At 38.4% G+C, this 22,805-nt stretch overlaps 1 protein-coding gene across 2 annotated transcripts in view; it reads right to left on the bottom strand.

Moving 5' to 3' along the window:
- Positions 1-2,156: 2,156 nt before the first annotated feature.
- TSPAN2 (tetraspanin 2) overlaps positions 2,157-22,805 on the bottom strand; it is a 70,153-nt gene continuing 49,504 nt past the window's right edge. Inside the window, exons 6-8 of one of the 2 annotated variants that reach the window (XM_006895678.1) lie at positions 21,828-21,899; positions 8,223-8,306; positions 2,157-2,222 (exon numbers count right to left, since the gene is read on the bottom strand). In XM_006895678.1, coding sequence (XP_006895740.1) covers positions 2,157-2,222; positions 8,223-8,306; positions 21,828-21,899 — 222 coding nt within the window. The remainder of the gene's footprint in view (positions 2,223-8,222; positions 8,307-21,827; positions 21,900-22,805) is intronic. The other variant, XM_006895679.1, reaches the window with a different exon arrangement.

Genomic DNA, 22,805 nt, shown 5'->3' with positions numbered 1-22,805 from the left:
CTTTAGAAGAACTTCTGGGTGTGTGCTATGCCCCTCCCTTTAGCACACACTCAAGGGTTTGTTTTCTCGCACGTATGACATGGTCACTTCTTTCCAAGTCCCCAGACTTTCACTTTGGTGTCTCATTTTAAAATGTAACTGAAAAAAGAATATTCCATAATTTACTGGATAGACCAAGTTGTTAGAAGTCCTGGTGATGTCATGATTAAACACTCCATTGCTAATGGAAAGGTTTGGTGGTTCAAATCCACCTTGTAGTTCTGCAGAGGAAAAGCCCTGGCTGTCTTCTCACATAGAGATTATAGAATAGAGAACCCTATGGGGAAGTTCTGCTCTGACACACTGGATTACTATGAACTGAAAATTGACTCAGAGGCACCTAATAACAGCGACCCACTGCCTTCAAGTAGATTGTGGCTTGTAGATACGCTCCATTGACTTTCTGAGGCTGCAAATTCTTATGAGAGGAGTCTGTGCATCTTTTTCCTATGAAGCCACTGGTGGAGTCGAATAGTCAACTTTTTTAGTAAACATCCTGAACACTATGAACTACAGTACTAGGGCTTAATGAATGCTAGGATTAATAAGCCAAGTCATATTCTAACTTGGCTTTGTTGTTAGTTGCTATCAAGCCGATTCCACTCATGTGTTTCCATGCATGCAGAGCAGACCTGTGCTCCATACGGGTTGAGGTGGTGGCTCCTTCAACAGCACACAGCCAGGCCTGCCTTCCAACATGCTGATCGGGGGGTTGGAGGCACCAGCTTACTAGTTCAGTGCTTAACAGCTCACACCACCCAGGAACTCTAAATTTGGATTTACATACATAAAACCAAGCATTAAAGACATAAAAGAACAGGAAAATTTTACTTTCATAGGGGATTTGTAAAAAAGGGCCTATTTATATGATTCTGTGTGTGTGTAACAACTTTTGTTTCCTTAGTAGCCTCTGTTGTGTGAGCACACCAGAGGTTTTTTTTTAATTTTTTTTTTTTTTATTTTTAGGATGGGGTTGGGGTGGGGAATGGTTTGTCCAAAAATGCTCATGAGATTATATTTGAGTTATGTAAGATTTTGTTTTATTTCTTTTATTTTGGGAAAACTGTATTTTTTAATCCAGGAAAAAGAATTCTCTGAGTGAATAAATAAGGAGAACACATCAAAAAATCAGGAAAATATGTAAACTCAAGTTATGAGGTATTTCATAGATACAGTGCCAGTAAAGATTCTCTTTCCTGCAATTGCATCCACCAGACCTCTTGCTCTCATCTTTCTATCCTTCCATTTGGAGAAACAGAGAGAAGTCTCAGAGAAAAGCCACTGTGGGGATGTGAGGGTGGAGAGCCAGAAAAGGAAAGCAGGGAAGCAATATTTACATGTCTTTGTCTCAGAACAAAAATATTTCTTTTAAAAGTTATTAAAAGTCTTTCTTTTCTTTTTTAGTCTAAAAACATTCATTTTTATAGGGCACATGATTGTCTATGTGACTACTCTTTCCAGAGGAAGGTTTCTTTGTTTTTAGATGCTAGGAAAGCATGACTTATTCACATTAGATTTTCCATGCTATATTTAGTTTTACAGATGTGTTTAGTTCTAAGGCTGTGTTTACTATATTCTGGGGATAATATGTATATAAAAAAAGCCCAGGAAACCCTTGCACCCAACTTAGACAGTCAGTTTTAACATTCCATCGTTCCTCAACTCTTGTAGCTTATTGCTGTCTTTTACCAGAAATCCCTGAATTCTCAGTATCCATCTTTCTATGGCTAGAGTTTGAGAAAGTGACCATTTAGCAATTTTTCTAAATAGCCACACTTTGCAAAAAATATTTGCTTTTGTTCTCTGGGTATTAGTTAGATTTCCCCTCCTATCTAACAGAAATCAGGAATTCCCAGCCAACAGATCTCATTATATATAGTGCATATACCAGAAACACACAGCACACACGTGACTAAGCGCTCCATCAATATACACAGACACTCACTCAAAGGGTAAACCAGTAACAAATCCTACATACATACATGTGCAAATGTATAATTGATGCCAAATTACAGTTAGGTCTTAATGTCCTTTGAATATTAAAAATGAGCCAGAAGGTAGCTCCTGTGACATTTAGTATGAAAGCATCAGACTGTAATTTTCACATAGAAGTAGCTTCATATCACATCCCGTGAGTTTCGTATTGCACAGCAAAGGACCATGCTGAATATCATGCCAAAGATCTGAAACAGAAAGAACCACGTTAGTAACTTTCCAGCGTGTCAGAAAACTGCATAGATAGCTAACTCAAGTTAACCAAAAATCAACCATTGGTTAGAAATAACACTTTTATATGTACTACTTAAAAAAGACTTCCACATTAACTGCTTAAAATATGTTATTTTTTATGATTGCCGTCGAGTTGAGCACAACTCATTGCAACCCTATGAACAAAAGACCTGAAGCATTTCTATAACTATTGACATTTATCAAAGTTCATAGAGTTTCCAGAGGCATGTTGTTTAGGAAGTGGATGCCGCTCCTGCTTAAAATATACTACTACATTATTATTAACAAACAATGAAGATTATTCTTTTTTAAATTAATTTTAATTAAGTTTACAGAGACTTAGCATTTCCAATCATTCATTCATTGTTGCACTTCTCTACCTGCCTACCCCCTCCTCCCAATTCACTCTTCTCCTCGAAAAGAAAGAAAAACTCTTTAATTGTTATCAATGCCTTCCCTCCAAGTCTACTCCACTACGCAGTCTTCACTCTGGACTCCTATCATGACAATAGCACCCATTCATATATCCTTTTTAAACAGTTCTCTCCCTCATCTGTTTCAATGCAATGTACATTATTCCTTCCCTCCTTTTCTGTCTTCCCTCAATCCTGATGTCAGTCCTATTTTACGACAGTGGCCCTATGCAATATTTGTCCTTTTGTGACTGAGATAATTCACTCAGGGTCTTCCACGGTCAGCCCTTTTGCATAATATTCCATGAGTTCCTTGTTTTTCCAAAGCTGTATAGTATCCCATTGTGTGAATATACCAGAGCTTCTCTATCCATTCATTTTGTTGATGGGCACTTGGGTTGTTTCCAGCTCTTTGCTATTGTGAACAAAGCCTCAATAAACTTGGGTGTGCATATGTCTGCTTGGGTGGCAGTTATGATCTCTCTAGGGCAAATTTCCAGTAGTGGAAGTACTAGGTATTTCTAAATGGTATTTCTATTTGCAAATTTTTTTACTGATTTTTTTTCATTTTTATTAATTTTAATAAACATTTACAGAGATTTTGGATTTTCATTCATTCATTGCTGCACTTTTCTCCCTGTCCACCCCTCCCCAGCAGTTCACTCTTCTCTTTGAAAAGAAAAAGAAAAAAAAGAAAAAAAATTCCTTCATTGGTATACAATACCCCCATCTCCCACACCCCCCACCCCACACCGAGTATACTTTTCTATGCAACCTTAATTCTGGACTCCTGTGCTAACCATAATACTCAATAATATATCACCTCTAATCTGGTCTTTCCCTCATCTGTTTCCATACAGTATACATAATTTATCCAGTTTTTTCTCAGTCTTACCCCAACCCTGATGTCAGTCCCATTCTACAACAGTGGGATCATGTAGTATTTGTCCCTTTGTGACTGAGATATTTCACTCAGCATAATGTCCTCCAGGGTCACCCATTTTGAATAATATTGCATGAATTCCTTGTTTTTCAATGCGGCATAATATTCCATTGTGTGAATATACCACAGCTTCTCTATCCATTCATTTGTTGATGGGCACTTAGGTTGTTTCCAACTCTTTGCAATTGTAAACAAAGCTACGATAAACATGGGTGTGTATATATCTGCTTGGATGGCAGTTATGGTCTCTTTGGGGTATATTCCCAGTAATGGGATTGCTGGGTCAAATGGTATCTCTATTTGCAACTTTTTGAGAAAGCGCCACACTGTTTTCCACAACAGTTGCACCATTTTACATTCCCACCAACAGTGAATAAGGGTTCCAGTTTCTCTACATCCTCGCCAGCATTTGTTGCTTGCTGTTATGTTAAATTTTGCTATTCTGACTGGGGTGAGATGATATCTCATAGTTGTTTTGATTTGCATCTCTCTTAGAGCTAGGGATTTTGAACATTTCTTCATGTGCTTGTTGGCCATTTGAATGTTCTCCAGTAGGGTAAAAAGGGAAGCCAAAGACTGGGAAAAAGTATTTGGTAATGACATGTCAGATAAGGGACTTATATCCGGAATTTATAAAATACTTGTGCACTACAATAAGATAAAGGTAAGTAATTCAATTGAGAAATGGGCACAGGATATGAACAGACACTTGACCAAAGAAGACATTCAGATGGCCAACAAGCACATGAAGAAATGTTCTTTCTATTTGCAAATTTTTGAGAAAGCACCACATAGCCTTCCATAGTGGTTGCACCGTTTTACACTCCCACAAACAGTGAATAAGGGTTCTAGTTTCTCCACAAGCTTGCCAGCATTTGATGTTTGCTGTTCTGCTAAATTTTGCTATTCTTACTGGGGTGAGATGATATCTTACAGTTGTTTTGATTTGCATCTCTAGAGCTAGGGATTTTGAGCATTTTTTCATGTGCTTGTTGGCCATCTGAATGTCTTCTTTGGTAAAGTGTTTGTTCATATCCGGTACCCATTTTTTAATTGGGTTATTTACCTTTATCTTGTTGTGGTGCTCAAGTATTTTATAAACTCTGGATGTAAGTCCCTTATCTGACATGTCATTACCAAACACTTTTCCCCAGTCTGTGGCTTCTTCCCTTTTTACCCTGTTGGAGAAGTTTTTGGATGTGCATAGGGATTTGATTTTTAGAAGGTCCCATTCATCTATTTAATCCTCTCCTGGTTGTAGATAAAGATTATTCTTTAAGAAGAGGGTCCTGCTCTAAACTTAAAGAGAGTTCTTAATAATTATAAAGCAGATAGACACACAACTAGTTTTGTAATTTTATATTTCAGGTAAACCTTAGATCTTGTATTTTTTTCACATATTTTGAAAAATATTTTGTTTAAGTACCTAGGTAGTTGTAACTAGCTTTCTATTATCAGAAAAGTTTCGAATTTTTGCAATGGTGCTTCATATTGAAAAGTGAAGCATCTCTTAATTTCAATTTCTTTATCATTTTATAAAAATGTTTTCTTGGTCCATTCCTAGTACAAATGCTGCCTCACTATTTCCTCAATATTATTGTTGTTGTTATGTGCCATCAAGTCGCTTGCAACTCATAGTGACCCTATGTACAAGAGCCCTAAACCCTGCTCTATCCTGTGCCAACCTCACTGTCTCTGGCACACCTGCTCCCATTACCCCAATCACTGAATCGATCCATCTCTTGCACTGTCCCTCCACCATCCTCCCAAACATGATGTCCCTCTTCAAGGACTGGTCCCTTCTTGCAACATGCCCAAAGTACGTCAGATGAAGCTGCAGAATCCTTGTCTCCAAGGAACAGCCTGGTTTCAGCCTCTCTAGGTCAAATCTGTTTTTTCTCTTAGCAGTGCATGGTATATTCAACACTCTTCTCCAGCATCACAGCTCAAAGGCATCAATTCTCTTCCTATCATTCCTAGTCATTGTCCAGCTCTCTGATGCATAATACATAATTGCAAAGATTATGGCCTGGATCAGGAGCACCTTAGTCTCCAGCCTGTCGTTGTTGCTCTTCAGTATTCTGGAGAGGTCCCTGACAGCTGACTTTCCCAATGCAATTAGTCTCTTGATTTCCTGGCTACTGGCACCAAGAGTACTGATTGTGGAGCCAAGCAAACTAAAACTGTTAACAATCTCAATCTCTTCACCATCCATACTGATGCTGCCAATTGGTCCAGTGGTGAGAATCTTTATCTTTTTAATGTTGACCTTCAATCCATATTGGAGGCTGCAGTCCTTGACCTTCTGCAGCAAGCATTTCAGGTCCTGAACTGAAGTAGTAAAATATAGGATTACTGGTTTCCTCCTCTTCGGCACTTAAGAAACTACACATCTGGACAAAATCAATGTCACTTACATGGTTGAATAGGAATATACCAAAAGTCCATTTCCCCCACAATTTTGCAGTGACACTAAAAATCTCTCTGCATGTGCAAAACCATTGTCAGTCCTCTTAAAAAAATCAATACTATAACTTTCTTGTTTTCTCATAAGTCTTATTTTAAGTCAAATGAGGAACTGTGAATGCTACATAAAAACTGCCAAGAATTTTCTCTTCTTCTTTTTTTTGGAAGACAGGGGACTTATGGTAAGGGAAGGAAAACTTCAAGCACCTGACTGACAGAACTCAGATAAGTGTGTGGCTGGGAAATCTAATGGTTACACATTCTATCTAAATACACACACAATGTATAATCAATCTACCTTCATTCAGTAACATAGTTTTGTATTTTACTCATAGAGAGCTCTGGTGGCCTTTTGGTAAGAAGCTGTGCGGCAATCCCAAAGGCACACAGTTCAAATTCACCAGCTGCTACAAGGGAGAAGGATAGGCAATCTCCTCTTGTGCACTTTCCTGCCTCAGGAAACCCAGGATAGCTAACTGATTACACTGTGAAATGTCTGCTTTCTAAAGAAAAACATTAAAGAAGTAACAGGAGGTTTGCCAGATTCCAGATGGCCAACAGCAGGAACTTCTCATTTACTTTATTTGCAAAGCTGAGAACAAAGCCCATCTCATTCTGGTTGTACTTTGAGGGAACCCCCTCAGAAGGAACCTGCACAGCCTTAGACCACTGCTAACAGTCAGCAGTAGCTACTTTTAGGCCATGAATTCATGAGATTAGGGAGTTGTTACAAGGGCCCAGTTTGAAGCTTCCCTAATGTAGAACATTTTCAATCTCTGAGCTCCAGGTTTGCCCCTGGCGAGCCACAAGATGTTGATTAGGTGAGCTCTAGAGCAGACAAGGGGTGCCTGAGAGATAGATGCCCCTCGATTTGGAGGCTTTATATTTCCATTCACTGTCACACCCTTTTGTATTATAAATACAGAAAAAGGGAAGTGAGCATTCATTTTCTTATAATTCCAGTGCCCTTACTTGACTTTATGCCATAAATTAATATGGCCTAAAGGCTACAGAGGAAGTGTGATATTAGCATTAGCCATTAACACCCAATGCCCCAGACAATGGAAATTACCTCTTAATTGGCCTCCTTGATCTTGATCTTGCTTCTTTCCTCTGCACTATTAGCTTAGGTTTTTCTTAAACCTTCCATTTTAGGATAGAGTTCGAGCTCTCTAAAGAGGCACACAGAGACCTCCATTATAGGATTCTGATGAGCTTCCCAGTGTTCCCTCTCTTACTATTCCTTCCATGTTCTTTTGCCCAGCTCTGTTAGCCTAGTGGCGAGAAACTGCAATGTCAATCCACAGGAACATAGTTGAAATCCACCACTTACTCCACTGGAGAAATATAATCTCTTTCCATGTGATTTGCTGCCTCTGAAAACCCATGGAGGCTCAGCTATGAGTCGAATCCAACTGGCTGGTACATAGTAAGAATAAAGCACCCACAGGTTCCTGAACACATTATCTTTTCACATTCTATTTCCTTTGCTTGAATTTGAAAACTCGACTTTTCCACAGAGCTAGCATTTATTGGGATATATGTAACAGATATTTTCATGAATTAATTGCTGCAATGTGTTATTAACACTTTATGCCTACTATCCCATTTAATTTTCACAAGAATCCAATGAGGTTGGTATATTAAAACATTCATTTTACAGATGATAGATTGAGGTAGAGGGAAACTTTCTCCAGGTCCCAGAACCTAGAAATCATGGATTTGGGTGCTAAATCTTGACAGTGTACTGCCTGAGGTCAGTCCAAAATTATACTGTTAGTCACTATGTTGCACCACCTCAGCACATCATGGGTAAGCAAGACTGACTTGTTACGTTATTGGGAATTTCTAACAATTTAAAAAAACCCTGCCCTAAACTCTTTTATTAAGTTTAAGCTTGGCAGTGTTAAAATTGGAAGCTATTGCAGTGAAAAGCTTCAGGTCATAATTAGGCAACATATGGATGCATCTGATTGACTTTGTAATTAAAATGGTCTTAGTTCTTTATGAAAAAAAGATACATGCTATAAGCATCCTATAAGGATACCATGATATCACACTTGATGAGAAATAAAAGAGAAAGTTTCAAGTCTTTTTAGAGGGAAGTACAAATAACTTCTGGAAATTCTTACCGTGAGTCCTGCAATTCCAATACCGACAATTCCTATGAGCTGGAGTTTCACACTGATTATGGTTTCAATTTCATCAATGCAATTCTGTTTTGAAGAAGAATAAAAGTGAAGAATGACAACTGATTCTATATGTTGAGTCACCTTAACCCATTCTTCCCTTTCTCATAGATCATCCTGTGAGAGTTAGTCAAGTAATAGAGCCACATCAACTTCTACGAATGTTTAAACCATTCCTCTCTGCATGCAAATATATAATTTCTGGGAAAAATAGAGTCGTCTTCTCCTTTTGGTGAGATTTTCCTGTTGGGTGAGTGGCTGCTTTAGAGCCTTAAAACCTGGCTAGAGGAAGCAATTCTAGCATCTGCTTCATTAAATTTGGAGGCTTCTTGTGTATGGCAAAGAATAATGAGTGAAATAGTCCTAAAATAATAAGCTACTGTTTTTGTATCCCATGGATTGACTGCCAAAAGAACAAACAGATATGTTCTGGAGAGTGTACAACCAGAATGCTCCTCGGAGGTAAAGATGACAAAGCTTCATTTCACATATTTTGGGCATGTTGTTAGGAGAGGCTACTCCTTGGAAAGGGACAACATGCTTGGAAAGGTGGAGTTAGTGAAGAAGAGAAAGACTTTCAACCAGATGGATTGACACAGTGGCTGTTGCAATGAGCTCGAGTATGTCAGAAATGATAAGGATGGTACAGAATAGGACAGAGTCAAGATCTGTTATTTATAAAAAAAAAAGAAAAAAAAGATGGTATTTATAGAGTCACTATGAGTCAAATGGACTCAATGGCACCTAACAACACAACAACCTTGTTTTTGTAATATAACAAAGTTTATAGGCCTTCCTATATATTTGGTCTAATTTTTTAATATTATGAAAGATAGATATTATCTATTATCAAACCAAAAAGTTTATACTGTTTCAGTGGAAAGGACATAGGAAAGTAAATTCGTGGAGTTAGAGGGCCCCTTTCTTTTACAGTGGCTGTGCTGGGCAAGGTGGGATCTTATTGTGGGCTTCTAAGGGGTCCTTAGGGAACACTGGTGGCCTAGTGGAAAGAAGCTGTGCTGTAATTCCGAAGGCACGTGGCTCGAATCCACCAGCTGCTCTGTGTGAGAAGGATGGACAATTTCCTCCTGTGCAATTAACTGCTTCTGAAAACCTGTCACAGGGGCAAGCTATAGGTTGGTTCTGATTCAATGAAAAACAACAAGGAGCCCCTAGGTTCAAAGAGGCTTTCTAGGTGGGAGAAAAATTGTACACAGAGATTATCTGTAATTATAATTCATTCTTCCAGCTTCAAAACTTTTTATTTGGAATCCTCATTAAGTACAGATATTTGCTCTTGTCCTTAAGCTGCCCCAAACTCTTTTATTTAACCCTTGGCCAGCTCCTCTGATTCCCACATAAGTGACATCAAACCCACAACATTTTTCACATCTCCTGTCACATTTAATCCATTCATTCGTTTGTTCTTTCAGTGAAGATCTGTTGAGGATTTATCTTATATTGATCACTGGGCTAGGGGTGGGAGATATGGAGATAAATAAGATAAAGTTTATGCTCTCAGAGACCTCCTCATTTAGAGGAAGACACCGATTTACAAAGAAGAATTCAAGCACATTATGAGAAAAGATTGAGAACTGCTGCTCTATACAGTGGTTTCCTTACTTCCTGGAGAAAATGAGAGTCCACCTATAGCATTTCTCCCAACATTTTTTCCCTCTCCCTCCTTCCTAAGTATCAATGCTTAACTCCATCAGAGGTAGGTTCTGTCACGGGTGCTGAGAGCACCAAGCTAAGATGGCAGTACCAAGTCTTCCTTCATTCTCATCAGTCACAAACATGAGCTTCTCTTCTAAAGTCGACTCCTTTGTGGGCTCTAGATTACGTCTTCTCTTCTTTTACCAGGAAAATTTTGCTGTACATTAGGTTCCTCCTCTACTCACATTCTATACACCACATAAATGCCATGATCATTTCTTTCAGCAGAAAACAAAAACAAAAGCCCTCTTCTAAGATTTTTTACCATGAACTCTGCCCTTACTCCCTCTTCTCCTTCAGAGATAACCGTTTTTATTAAAAACCGAATCAACAAAGCATCAATTAGTTTTGTTTAATTATCAATGGAATAAATTATGAGGAAAGTAAATTGGAAAAAAACCTAATGTAAAAAAGAAGAAAAGAAAAACTATCTGTATTTCTACCACTAAAGCTAAATTATTGGGAAGCTCTGGTGGCATATGGATAAGGAGTTGTGCTGCCATCACAAAGGCAGACAGTTCAAATCCACTGGTAGCTCTGTGGGAAAAAGACAGCCAATCACCTCATGCACAATTTACAGCCTCTGAAAAAGCTATTGGAGAGTCAGCTTTGAATCTCAACAACAGTTTGTTTTTGAAAGATAAATTATATTTTTTCTAGAGCATTGAGATCACAAACCAGAGTTTTTCCATCAGCCTCAGGATCAGAGAGGACTTTAGGCAGGGTTTGTTGGCCTCCCCTTCCCTGGAGCAGTGAGCCCCCCAGGCAAACTCACCAAACCTCAGGGAAGAAAAAATTCTATCACAGCAATGATGTGTAATAAGCAGATTATCTTAAACCCACACAAAACCAAAAGGTGATATAATAAAAAAAAAGTGATCAAAACAATTAATAGATTTAATACATCTGGAAGCAGAAAGTCAGACGGAACTTCCTGACATTGAATTCAAAAGAACAAAGATCAAGTATTTTCACTGGGTGAAAGAAATAGCACTCAAAGAATTAGAGGGATCTGCAAGAAAAACCCAAGAGTAACTTGAAAAATAATCAATACAAGACAAGGCTGATAAAACCAATAAGGTATTAGAAACCTTAGAATAACAAGAAACTACTGTTTTCAGAATATTAAGATCAACATCTCAGAAGCTGTCAACATGTTAGAGGGACAGATGAGTAGAAAGAAGAGTTGGAGCACAGGATGAATGAAACAAAATATAGAACTCTCACCACTGATCTGATGAGCAATACAAAGAATCCAAAAGAAAGGAAAATGAAGAAATCCTAAGAAAAATGGGGGATACTATTAAGAGGAATAACATGCACATAATTGGAATCCCAGGGAATAAAAGACACTGAAAAAACTGTGGAAGAGTTACTAGAAGAAAACGTTCCAGAGATCATGAAAAGTGAGAAAATATACATCCAAGAAGCTGAGTGAACTCCAGTAAACCCCCCCCCAAAAAAAAACCAAGGCATATCATAGTCAAATTTGCCAGAACCAAAGACAAGGAGAGAATTCTTGAAAGCAGCTAGAGTAAAATGAAGAGTAACCTATAAAGGACAGCGAGTAAGATTAAGTCCTGATTTCTCAGCAGAAACCATATGATCAAGAAGACAGTAGAATAAGATGTATCAAAACTCAGATAATATGACTGTCAACTGAGAATACTGTATTAAGCAAAACTATACCTCAAATATGATGGAGAGATCAAGATATTCTCAGAAAAACAAAAACTAAGGGAATTCATGAAAACAAGAACAATGTTGTAAGAAATACTAAAGGAAGTTCATCCCTAGAGACACCAGAGAAAAGTAGACGGATCAAAGTAATGAGCAACAACATTAAAAAGAACCTAAAAAAATGACAGCAATAAAACTTTACCTCTCAATAATGATACTGAATGTGAATGGTTTAAATGCACGACTGAAGAGAAAATAGTAGCAGATTAGATAAAAACAAACAAACAAAAAACCAACCCACACCAAATCATTTATACACTATTTACAAGTGACACACCTGAAAAGTGAAGACAAAGACTAAAAATCAAAGGGTAAGGGCAAAAGTATACCAAGCAAATGAGCAAATGGCAACTAGAAAACTGGAGTAGAAATATTAATCTCTGATAAAACAGACTTCAGGTAAAGACCATCATAAAGGATAAGGAAGGATACTGTACAATGTTTAAAGAGTCAACAGAACATGAGGATATAATAATAATAATAAATATTTATTTTCAAAATGCTAGAGCTGCAAAATACACAGAGCAAACATTAACAGAATTGAAAAAAAGAAATAGACAACATCACAATAGTAGGAAAGTTCAATATACCACTCTCAAGGAAAGACAGGACAACCAGAAAGAAATTCAATAGAGATGCTGAAGAATTAAACTCTATAATCAATTAACTAGATTTCATGGAAATATACAGGATAATGCACCTGACAAAAAGCTTGATGTGAATTCTTCTCCAGAGTGCGTGGGATATCCTCCAGAACAGATCATATTTTAGGTCACAAAGCATAAATTAAATACATTAAAATACATTGAGAAAATATGAAGCTTTTTCTCAGACCACAATATTATAAAATTAGAAAACACTAAGAAGATAGAGGAGTAAAAACTATGTACCTGTAAGCTAAACAGCACCTTGCTTGAACATGAATGGATAATGTTGTTGTTGTTATGTGTCGTTGAGTCACCTGCGACGCAAAGGGACCCTATGTACAACAGCCCTAAGCTCTGTTCTGTCCTGTGCCAATCACACTGTCTCCGATACACCCATCCAATTACCCCAGTCACTGAATCAATATGAATGAGTAATAGAAGAAATAAAAAATGAAATAAAAGATTCTTAAAATAAATGAGAACTTACAAAACCTCTAAGGTACAGCAAAAGCAGTACTTAGAGGTCAATTTATATCAATAAACAAACATATCAAAAGGGAAGAAAGAATAAAAATCAATGGTTAAAACCAACATCTTCAACAAATAGAAAAAGGAATAGCAAGAAAACCTGAAAAGTCTCTAAAATAAAGGAAATTATAAAAATCAGGGCAGAAATAAATTGAATAGGAAAAGAAAATCAACTGAAATGAACTATTAACAAGATCAGGAGTTGGTTCTTTAAAGGGTCAATGAAATCAACAAACCACTGGCAAATAAAAGATACAAATAATCTTAATAAGAAATGAAATGGATGATGCCACTGAAATAAAAAGGATAGTAATGGAATTTTATGAAAAACTATACTCCAACTAATATGAAAAATTAGAGGAAATGGACAAATATTTAGAAACTCACAATCTACCCCAACTGGCATAGCCTGAAGTAGAACACTTGAACAGACTTTCACAAAAGAAGACATTCAGTAAGTGCTAAACACACACACACACACACACACACACACACACACACCCAAACCCAAACCAAACAACAACCAAAAACACCCTAAAACAAAAAGTTCCCAATAACAACAGCACAAAAAGCCCTGGACTTGGTGGCTTTAACAGCAAATTTTACCAAACATTTAGAGAAGAGCTGTCACCAATTCTACATGAACTATTTCTGAAAACAGAAAAAGATGGAATGCCCTCAGACTCATTCTATGAATTGAACACATCCCTGACACCAAAGTCAGGTAAAGACATGACCAAAATAGAGAACTACAGATCACTGCTGGCGGAATGTAAAATGTTACAGGCACTATGGAAGGCAGTCTGGTGCTTGATCAAAAAGTTGGAAATTGAAGTATCATTTGACCTAGTTATTCTGCTTCTACGGAGCTCTGTTGGCCTAGTGGTAAGAAGCTGTGCTATAATCCTGAAGGCATACTGTTCAAATCCACCAGTGCTCCTCAAAAGAAATATGTCAATCTCCTTCTGTGCGATTAACTGTCCCTAAAAACCCACCAAAGGGTCAGCTATGGACGAGTTCCAATTTGACGGTACACAACAATATCCTACTACTAGAAATATACCCTAAAGAAACAAGAGCCATGGCACAAACCCATATTTATTGCAGTATTATTCAAAATAGCTAAGAGATGGAAGCAGCTCAAGTGCTTGTCAACAAAGAAATTGATGGAAAAATAGTGATACACTTACACAATAGGATATGATGCAGCACTGAAAAATAGTGAAATTGCGAAGCACTACACAACATGAAGAATTTGGAAGATAAATTTCTAAGTGAAATATCTCAGTCACAAAAGGACAAACACTGCATAGGAACACTATTATAAAATTAGAATGGTCACGGAGTAGAGGGAGATCAGGAAAAGAATGGTTAGGTAATGAACATTATCCTGGAATAGGTGGAGGAAATGATTCTTTAAAAGGAATGGATGATTAGACATTGCATGCATCACAACAATCTGGAATAAGACATGCAGTATAAAGTGAGTTGAAGGAGAGGGAAGAAACTGAATGAATGAATGAATGAAAACCCACTCTTTCTGTAAACTAAAAAAAATAAAAAGATTAGGTAAAAATTAAGGGAGAGGTGATCTTATGTTAATGAGTACGGTCAGTTTAGAAGAGGAAATGAGAATGGTTACACAACTTGAAGAATGAAGTTAATTTCACTGAGTTGTACATGTAGAAACTGTTGTATTACTGTATGTCCTATTGTGTATATTCTCTACAACAATGACTAATTATTAAAAATAAAGAAGAAAGGTACATTTTAATTTTGGTGTATTTTCTTACATAGACAAACATACCCCATACTTAATTCATTCTTCATATACAACTATGTATGCTTTTAACTCAATACACAGCTTCAAAAATGTTGTTTCATTAAAAATTCTTAGATATGATTCCTCCCAGTTACAAACATTTCGTGTGAATGTAGCATAATTTCTTTCAAGAATTGACTTTGTTGCACATTTTAATGTCAATCCATTATTTTGTTCTTATTAATAATACTGTAGTAAATACTGTTGCACAAAAGATCTTTCCCCACTTCAGATTTTTTGCTTTTTTACAATGATACTGTTGTTAGGTGCTGTCAAGTTCAGTATGATTCATAGTGACCCTATCAACGGCTGACCTAAACACTTCCATATCCTATGCCATCTCTGACACACTAGAGACCTTTACTGAAGTCATCATGTCAATCCATCTCATTGAAGATCTTCCTCTCGTTTGCTGACCCTCCACCTTTCCAGGCATATCTCTTTCCAAGAAATTGCCTTGCCTAGCTACATATCCAAAGTATAAAAGGCCAAGCTTTCTATGTTTGCCTCCAACGAACACTCTTCTTTTTAATAGTCCTTTTTCCGAACTATAACTGTTTGTTCTTTTGACAGTCCTTCGGATATTCAGTACTTTTCCCCAGGACCACAACTCAAAAGGCATCACTCTTCTTCTGTCATCCTTATTCATTGTCCAGTTCTCTGATGCACAGCAAGTGATTGAGAAGACCATGGCCTGAATCAAATGCAAACTCATATGACTGCTCTTCAGCATTCTGGAGAGACTCCTGAGAACAGACTTCTCCAATGTAATACATTTCCTGATTTTCTGACTGCTGGTATGAAGGGTATTGATTGCTGATCCAAGCAAGACGAAATCATTCACATGAAAGGGCATATGCATGAGCACACTTAACCTTCCACTGCAAGTCCTTGGATAATTTTCATTTAACATTACTCTTGCCAACTCTGTGCATTATTATTTAGAAAAGAAAAGATGATCAATTTCATTAGATGAAAAATAGTATCACCTCATATGAGCAAATTGTGCTGCTAGCCCAAAGGCATCTCTGGTAGTTCAAACTCACCAGCTGGTCTATGGGAGAAGACAGGCAGCTTCCTCCCATTGGGATTTGTTGTTGTATGTGTCCTTCAATCAGATCTGACCCACAGCTAAACCTCTAACAGGTTTTCAAAGGCAGAAATTGCACAGAAGAAGGCTGCCAATCTTTCTCCCATGGAGCAGCTGGTAAATTTGAATTTGGGGTTTTTAGGTTGTCAGCACAGTTCCTTACCACTACGCCACCAGTTGTTGTTGTTAGATGCTGTCGATTTAAGTACAACTCATAGTAACCCTATGAACAATGGATCTGAATCCTGTTCTATCTGTGCCATCCTCACCATCTCTGAAACACTTGAGCCCACTGCTATAGTTACCATGTCAATCCATCTTGATGGAAGTCTTCCTCTCTTTTGCTGACCCTCCACCCTTCCAATCATGATATCCCTTTCCAAGGAATAGCCTCTCCTAGCAACATGTCTAAAGTAAGAAAGATGAAACTTTTCCGTCCTTACCTCCAAGGAGTACACTGGCTGCACCTTTCCCAAGACATACCTGTTTATTCTGTTGGCAGTCCATAGTGCATTCAGGACTCTTCTCCAGCACCACAACTCAAAGGCATCATCAACTCTTCTGTAATCCTTATTCATTGTTCAGCTCTCAGATGCATAGCAAGTAATGAAAAAGACCTTAGCCTGAGTCAGGCACATTTTAGTCTTCAGATTAATAACCTTATTCTGGAATTTAAAGTCTTGGAAATCTAGTGGAGGTCTGCTATGAGTCAGAATAGATTTGACAGCAGTAAGTAAGTGAGTGATTAATTTCTAAGAATATTATTAATCATACCACTTGGCTAACTGTCTAGAAGAGATCTATATTTATTCTTATTCCAAAAAAAGGTGATCTGACAGAGTGGGGAAATTATAGAACAAAATCATTAATATTACATGTATGCAAGATTCTGCTGAAGATTATCCAAAAAAGACTGGAACAGCACATCAGCAAAAAATTTCCAGAAGTGCAGGCTGGGTTTAGAAGGTATCATGGTTCTAGGGATATTATAGCTAATGTGGGATGGATCTTAGCTGAAAGCAGGGAGTACCAGAGGAATGTCTACCTCTGTTTCATTGACTATGCAAATGCATTTGACCATATGGACCACAACAAAACTGTGGCTAACTCTGAGAAGAATGGGAATACCAGAACACTTGATTGTGCTTATGCGAAACCTGTACTTGGACCAGGAGGCAGTCGTCAGAACTGAGGAGGGAAACACTGCATTGTTCAAAGTTGGGAAGGGTGTACACCAGGGATGTGTCCTATCTATATGCAGAACAGATTATCTGGGAGGCTGGGCTCTATGAGGAGAAATGTGGCATTAGGATTGGAGGAAGATTCATCAACAATCTGTGTTATGCAGATGAAACAACCTGCTTGCTGAAACTGAGGGGGACCTGAAGTGCTTGCTGCAGAAGGTGAAGGACTGTAGCCTTCATTATGGATTGAAGCTCAATATCAAGAAAACAAAGATTCTCACCACTGGGCTGATTGGCAGCACCATGATGGATGGTGAAGAGATTGAGATTGTAAACAGATTTAGTTTGCTTGGCTCAACATTCAACACTCTTGGCACCAGCAGCCAGGAAATTAAAAGATGTATTGCGTTGGGAAAGTCTGCTGTTAGAGACCTCTCCAAAGTAATGAAGAGCAATGATGTCAGTCTGGAGACTAAGGTGCACCTGATACAGGCCATGGTCTTTGCAATCACTTGCTATGCATCAGAGAGCTGTACAATGATTAGGGATGATAGAAGGAGAATTGATGTCTTTGAGCTGTAGTGTTGGAGAAGAGTGTTGAATATACCATGGACTGCTGATAGAACAAACAGGTTTATCCTATATAGAGTGAGACCAGACTGCTCCCTGGAGGCAAGGATTCTGAAGTTTCATCTGACATACTTTGGACATGTTGCAAAGAGGGACAAGTCCTTGGAGAAGGATGTCATTCTTAGGAGGGTGGAGGGACAGTGCAGGAGAGGAAGACCCTCGATGAGATGGATTGATTCAGGGACTGGGATAATGGGGTTAGGTGAGTCAGAGACAATGAGATTGGCACAGGATAGAGCAGTGTTTAGGGCTGTTGTACACAGGGTCACTATCAGTTGCAGGTGACTTATTGGCACATAACAACAAATATATGTTAGGTGGTCCTTTGTATTTTGTCTTTTATGAACTCCATTAGGTCAAACTTCTTGAAGGAGCATCCTCTCCTCACATCTCTTTTCCTGCAGTCAGGGTTCTGTCCTCACTTTTTACATGAAACGGCTCTTAGCTAGGTTACCAGTAGTTTCTTCCACTTCCAAATCCTCTCAGCTTTTCAGTAGTTATCTTTTTGGGTCTTCTTGACATCTCATTACTTGTATAAAACATCGTGCTATTTGCTCTCTGTTGATTCTTTGGCTGTTCTTCTGTAAGCTGTCTTTCCCTGCTCTTTTACTGTTTAATGATGTGTACTTCTTATGCTTTACCATTTAGCTGATATATCACTGCCCCAGAAAACCTTAATCTAGCCCCTGGACTCTCGGCCTGTCCAAAATGCCCTTCTCTGCTTTCACAACATCATATCATGTACGCTTGGTGCATACTTTGATTACAGCCCTGCATCTACTTCTGTATTCCTCTCATCAATCAGACTGCACGTTCCTTCAGAATAAGGACTTTGTGTCACTCATCTTTGTATCTGCACAGGACTTTTGCTGTTAGGATGCATCAAATTGACTCTGTAAATAATAGATTTGAACCTTGCCCTCTTCTGCACCAGCCTCTTCATCTCTGATATGCTCCAGACCACTGTTACAGTCACTGTGTAAATTCATCTTGTTGAGGCTCTTCCTCTCTTTCTGTGACCCTCCACTATTCCCAGCTTTACATCTTTTCCAATGACTGACCTCTCTTGTTAACATGCCCAAAGTACGTGAGATGATGTTTCACCATCCGTGCCTTGAAAGAGCACTCTGGCTGCACCTTCTTCAAGATATATCTGTCTTTACTTTTGACATTCCGTGGAATATTCAGTTCTCTTCTCCAACACCGTAATTCTTAGGCATTGATTCTTCTTCTGTCATCCTTATTCATCGTCCAGCTTTCAGATGTGTAGGAAGTGATTGGAAAGACCTTAAATAGCTTCGCAGGTAGTGGCACATCTTACATACTTCAAATGTCTCAGAAGGACTCAATAAATGTTCAATGGATGATTCATGGTATGAACCAGGACAAAAATGTCCATCATTGCCTCACATTTTTCAATTTTCCTTCTTTTTTTTCTCACAGTATTTGTATTTTCCCTGTCATTTCACTGAACTATTTGGCAAAAGTAACTAATGATACTGAAAGTGTCAAATCTAACAAATTATTTCTAGTCTTCATTTGCTTGTCCTCACTAGTGTTTGTCTTTATGAATAATCATCTCCCTTGATTTTTTACACATCACTGTCTTTTGAACTCCCCTTTACTTTTTTATTCTCCTTAAGTGTCTTTTCCACCAACTTCTTTCTTATTTTTTTAATGTGGATTTGTCAGAATCTGTTGTCATTGAGAATATACACAGCCAAATATACACCAGTTTTATCACTTGAACATGTATAATTCAGTAACACAGATTATATTGTTCAAGTTGTACAACTATTCTCATACTCTTTTTGTAGAGTTTTAATCTCATTAACATAAACTTACTTAGGAGACTATCTAATCTTTTGAGTTATTATTGACAATTTGATTCCATACTGACAGTTTGTAAATGAGCGTAACGCTCCAGATGGATATTGTTAACTAGTTAAGCTAAACTTTTGTTTGGTTTTAAGGAGACTCTAGGGGTTATTTTTGGTTTAAGGTTCCAAGATTACCTCAGGGAAATGGTTTCAGGAGTTTCTCCAGCCTCAATGGCTTCAGAAGTCAGGGATCCATGAGCTTTTGAAATTCTGTTTTGCATTTCCCCCCTATTGATCAAGATCCTTGTATAAAGTTTTTTATGAAAATACCCAGCCATGGTATTCAGACACCAGCAAGTTCTTTCTGTGTCCTGGAATAGGAGGCAGTTGTTCATGGAAGCAATTAGCTACGCATTTCATATTCTTCACCTGTTTCCAAGTCACTGTCTTCTCTTGCTCCAAGTGAATGCTGACCAGTTACTCTTCATTGGATGACTGCTTGCAAGCTTTTAACTATGAAATGAATCAGGTGGTAGGAAAAAAACACTAAACACCCTACTAGACCAATTAACTAGGTGGTCCCATGAAACTTTAACCCTAAATCTTTAACTAAATCTTATGAGGCGTACTTAAGTGGCCTCAGTTGCTATTTTTTATTTTTCTTTCCACTGATGTAATTATACCTTTCACAAAACTTTTTACAGGTGTATAACTTACTGGAAACACTTGCAATAATAAGCTGTACAACTTTATTCAATGTGAGTTCCATCTCTTCCCTTTTACCTTCCCTCTTTGCTTCTTGAAACCACAAATAAATTTTGCTCTCTACCAAAAAAAAGGCCTTTTCTTGCTTTTTTAATACAAGTGAAGTAATAAAATATATGGCTTTTTGTGATTAATTTCTTTCACTCAGCACAACATCTTCAAGTTCCATTCATTCTATAATGTGTATTAAGACTTTGTTACTCTTACTGGCTAAGTAGTAGTCTATTTTTATGTACTGACTAAGATCCGTGATCTATCCTTTAAATGACCAAGTTCTCAGCTTATTCTTTCCTTATTCTACATCTGTTCCATAAGTGTCTTATCCATTATGGCTTCTACTACCACCAATACACTTGGGTTCCTACACCCGTGTCTTGGGCTAATAGATTATGCTTAAATGTAACTAAAATGGAAATTGTCACCTGCTCCTATGTTTTCCCCTACAATCTCCTCTCTTGATGAGTGGAACCTCTTTATACACATTGCCACCCAAGCAGAAAACTGGGAGTCTTAGTCTCCTCTTTCATTTCTTGCTCACAACCAGCAATCCACCCAGGCCTGTTGAGCCAAACTCCCCCACAGCTTGGGAATCCATCACTTTCTATCCCCACTGTTTGTGACTTGCTTTATTTAGCCCCTTACTTATGAGATCCATTTGTGACAAGGTGACCACAAGTGTCAATTTCCCTCTCTTAGTCCAACTTTCTTTTCAACTTTTTGTGTCTAGCAGCGTGAAGGTTGTTATCATTGTGTCTTGTTAAGTCAGTTCTGACTAAGAGTGAACCTTTTATGACAGTTGAATTACCCCATGGGTTTTCCCCAGGGTGTAACTTTTAGGGGAGCAGATCATCAGGTCTTTCTCCCATGAAGTCACTTAGGTGCCAACAGCTGAGTGCTTAACCATTGTAACACCAGCAGTCTGAGTAGTCTGAAATGCAAAATAATATTTTAATCCCATAAAATAGAGTTTAATCTCCAAATATGTAGGTATAAAATCTCTAAAAACGTCATTCACAATTCCTTTTGAATTTTCTATTCTCCTGTAACCCTGGAGTTTCATCCTTCTGTTCCTGTTGCTTTCTTGGCCTAGGAAGACCTTCTGCTGTCAAAAATGAGCTCAAAGTTCCCCTTCTTGTATAAAGCTTTTCTTTACTCTGTCTCCTTAGTGCCCTCTCCTATCTCTTATGGCTAGTCAATGAGGCTGTTGAGGACAGAGACCATATCTTGCATCTTTAAGCTCCTAGAATTTATTTTAACATAGTACCTGCCACAAAGTCCTTTTCAAGGAAAGTGTGTATCAGCGCTGTGACTCCTATGGAGAGGTGACATTCTCTGCACACATCTCTAGATCCTATGAGTTTAATTATTGCCATAAATACTTTACATTACTATTGACAAGTCAGCTCACTGTTATCCTCTAGCTACTTGGAGAGTGTAACAGTATTTCTTTGCTTAAGGCATAGAAGCCACTAGAAGGCCTTGTAGAATCCTTTCTAGAAGAGGTTCTCAGATTCTAAAGAGGTAGGATCTGAGCCTCCCTCTTTTTCCAAGGGCTAGTACCATTTTACATTCCACACAGGGTAAATGACCTGGTAGAGGCACTTACCTTGTGTCCAACAAGCTCCTTTGGGCATGTGGGCTGGACCTGCTCAGAGCTTTCTTTTCCACAGCACTGAAACTAGAGCCAGAAAAAATAAAGAGTTTAGGATCTGGGAGTAGGACGAAATCTGCAGCTGCAAATCTGAGGACCACTGCTAATGACTAGAGCGGCTGAGGTGACAAAGCGACTACTGCAGAAGACACTGCCCCACAAACTGGCATTTCTAGACAGGCAACGAAGGATCACATAATAGTGCTGGCAAAACAAGGAAATGACTTCTCTAAAGCTGTCTGGATTTTACGATAGGAAGTGACTCAAGGCAACCCAAACAAGGCGGGAAGCTAAATGACAGTGTCTGTGCAGCTGCTTTTCAGACAGGAGTTGGAGCCTTTAGATCCTTTCTTTCCGATTCGGGGTAATTTAACCTGCTGAATAGCCAAAGTTTTAGGAGCCTCAGGAAGGGCTCATTAACTAAGGACAGTCAAGGGAAGAGAAGTGGCCATAGTAAGCCCAGGGGCCAGGAGCCCACAGCTTGAAGACTGGCCAGCAAACAGTATCTTGCTTTGAGAATGGCCCTTTAAAGACAAAGGAACTTGTGTGCCACTCGATACCCTTGGGGCAGCTGTGGCAAGAAATAACAAAATGCTTGGCAGCTAGTCTTGTGGCCTTTCCAAGACATTCCTGTCACAAAGAAGAACTGGGATACCTGAAAACACTTGGCCCAGTAGTTCATAACTACTTCTCCACATAACAAAACCCAAACTCAACCAGTGCTGTGGAATCGATTCCAACTCAGAGCAACCCTACCGGACAGAGTGGAAATGCCACCTAAGTTTTGTTTCCAAGACTGTAAATATTTATGGAAGCAGACTGGTGGATTCAAACTGCTGACCTTCTAGGCACTTGGACAATTGAGTCACCGGGGCTGCATATCACAGTGTTTAAGAAATCCATGAATTATGTATACTGCATTGAAATGGATGA

Source organism: Elephantulus edwardii, unplaced genomic scaffold, assembly GCF_000299155.1.
Source record: "Elephantulus edwardii isolate Elephantulus edwardi_28Jun2011 unplaced genomic scaffold, EleEdw1.0 scaffold00174, whole genome shotgun sequence".
NCBI lineage: Eukaryota > Metazoa > Chordata > Mammalia > Macroscelidea > Macroscelididae > Elephantulus > Elephantulus edwardii.
Note: the sequence above shows the minus strand (reverse complement) of the source record. Positions and strands in the feature narration are given on the sequence as shown.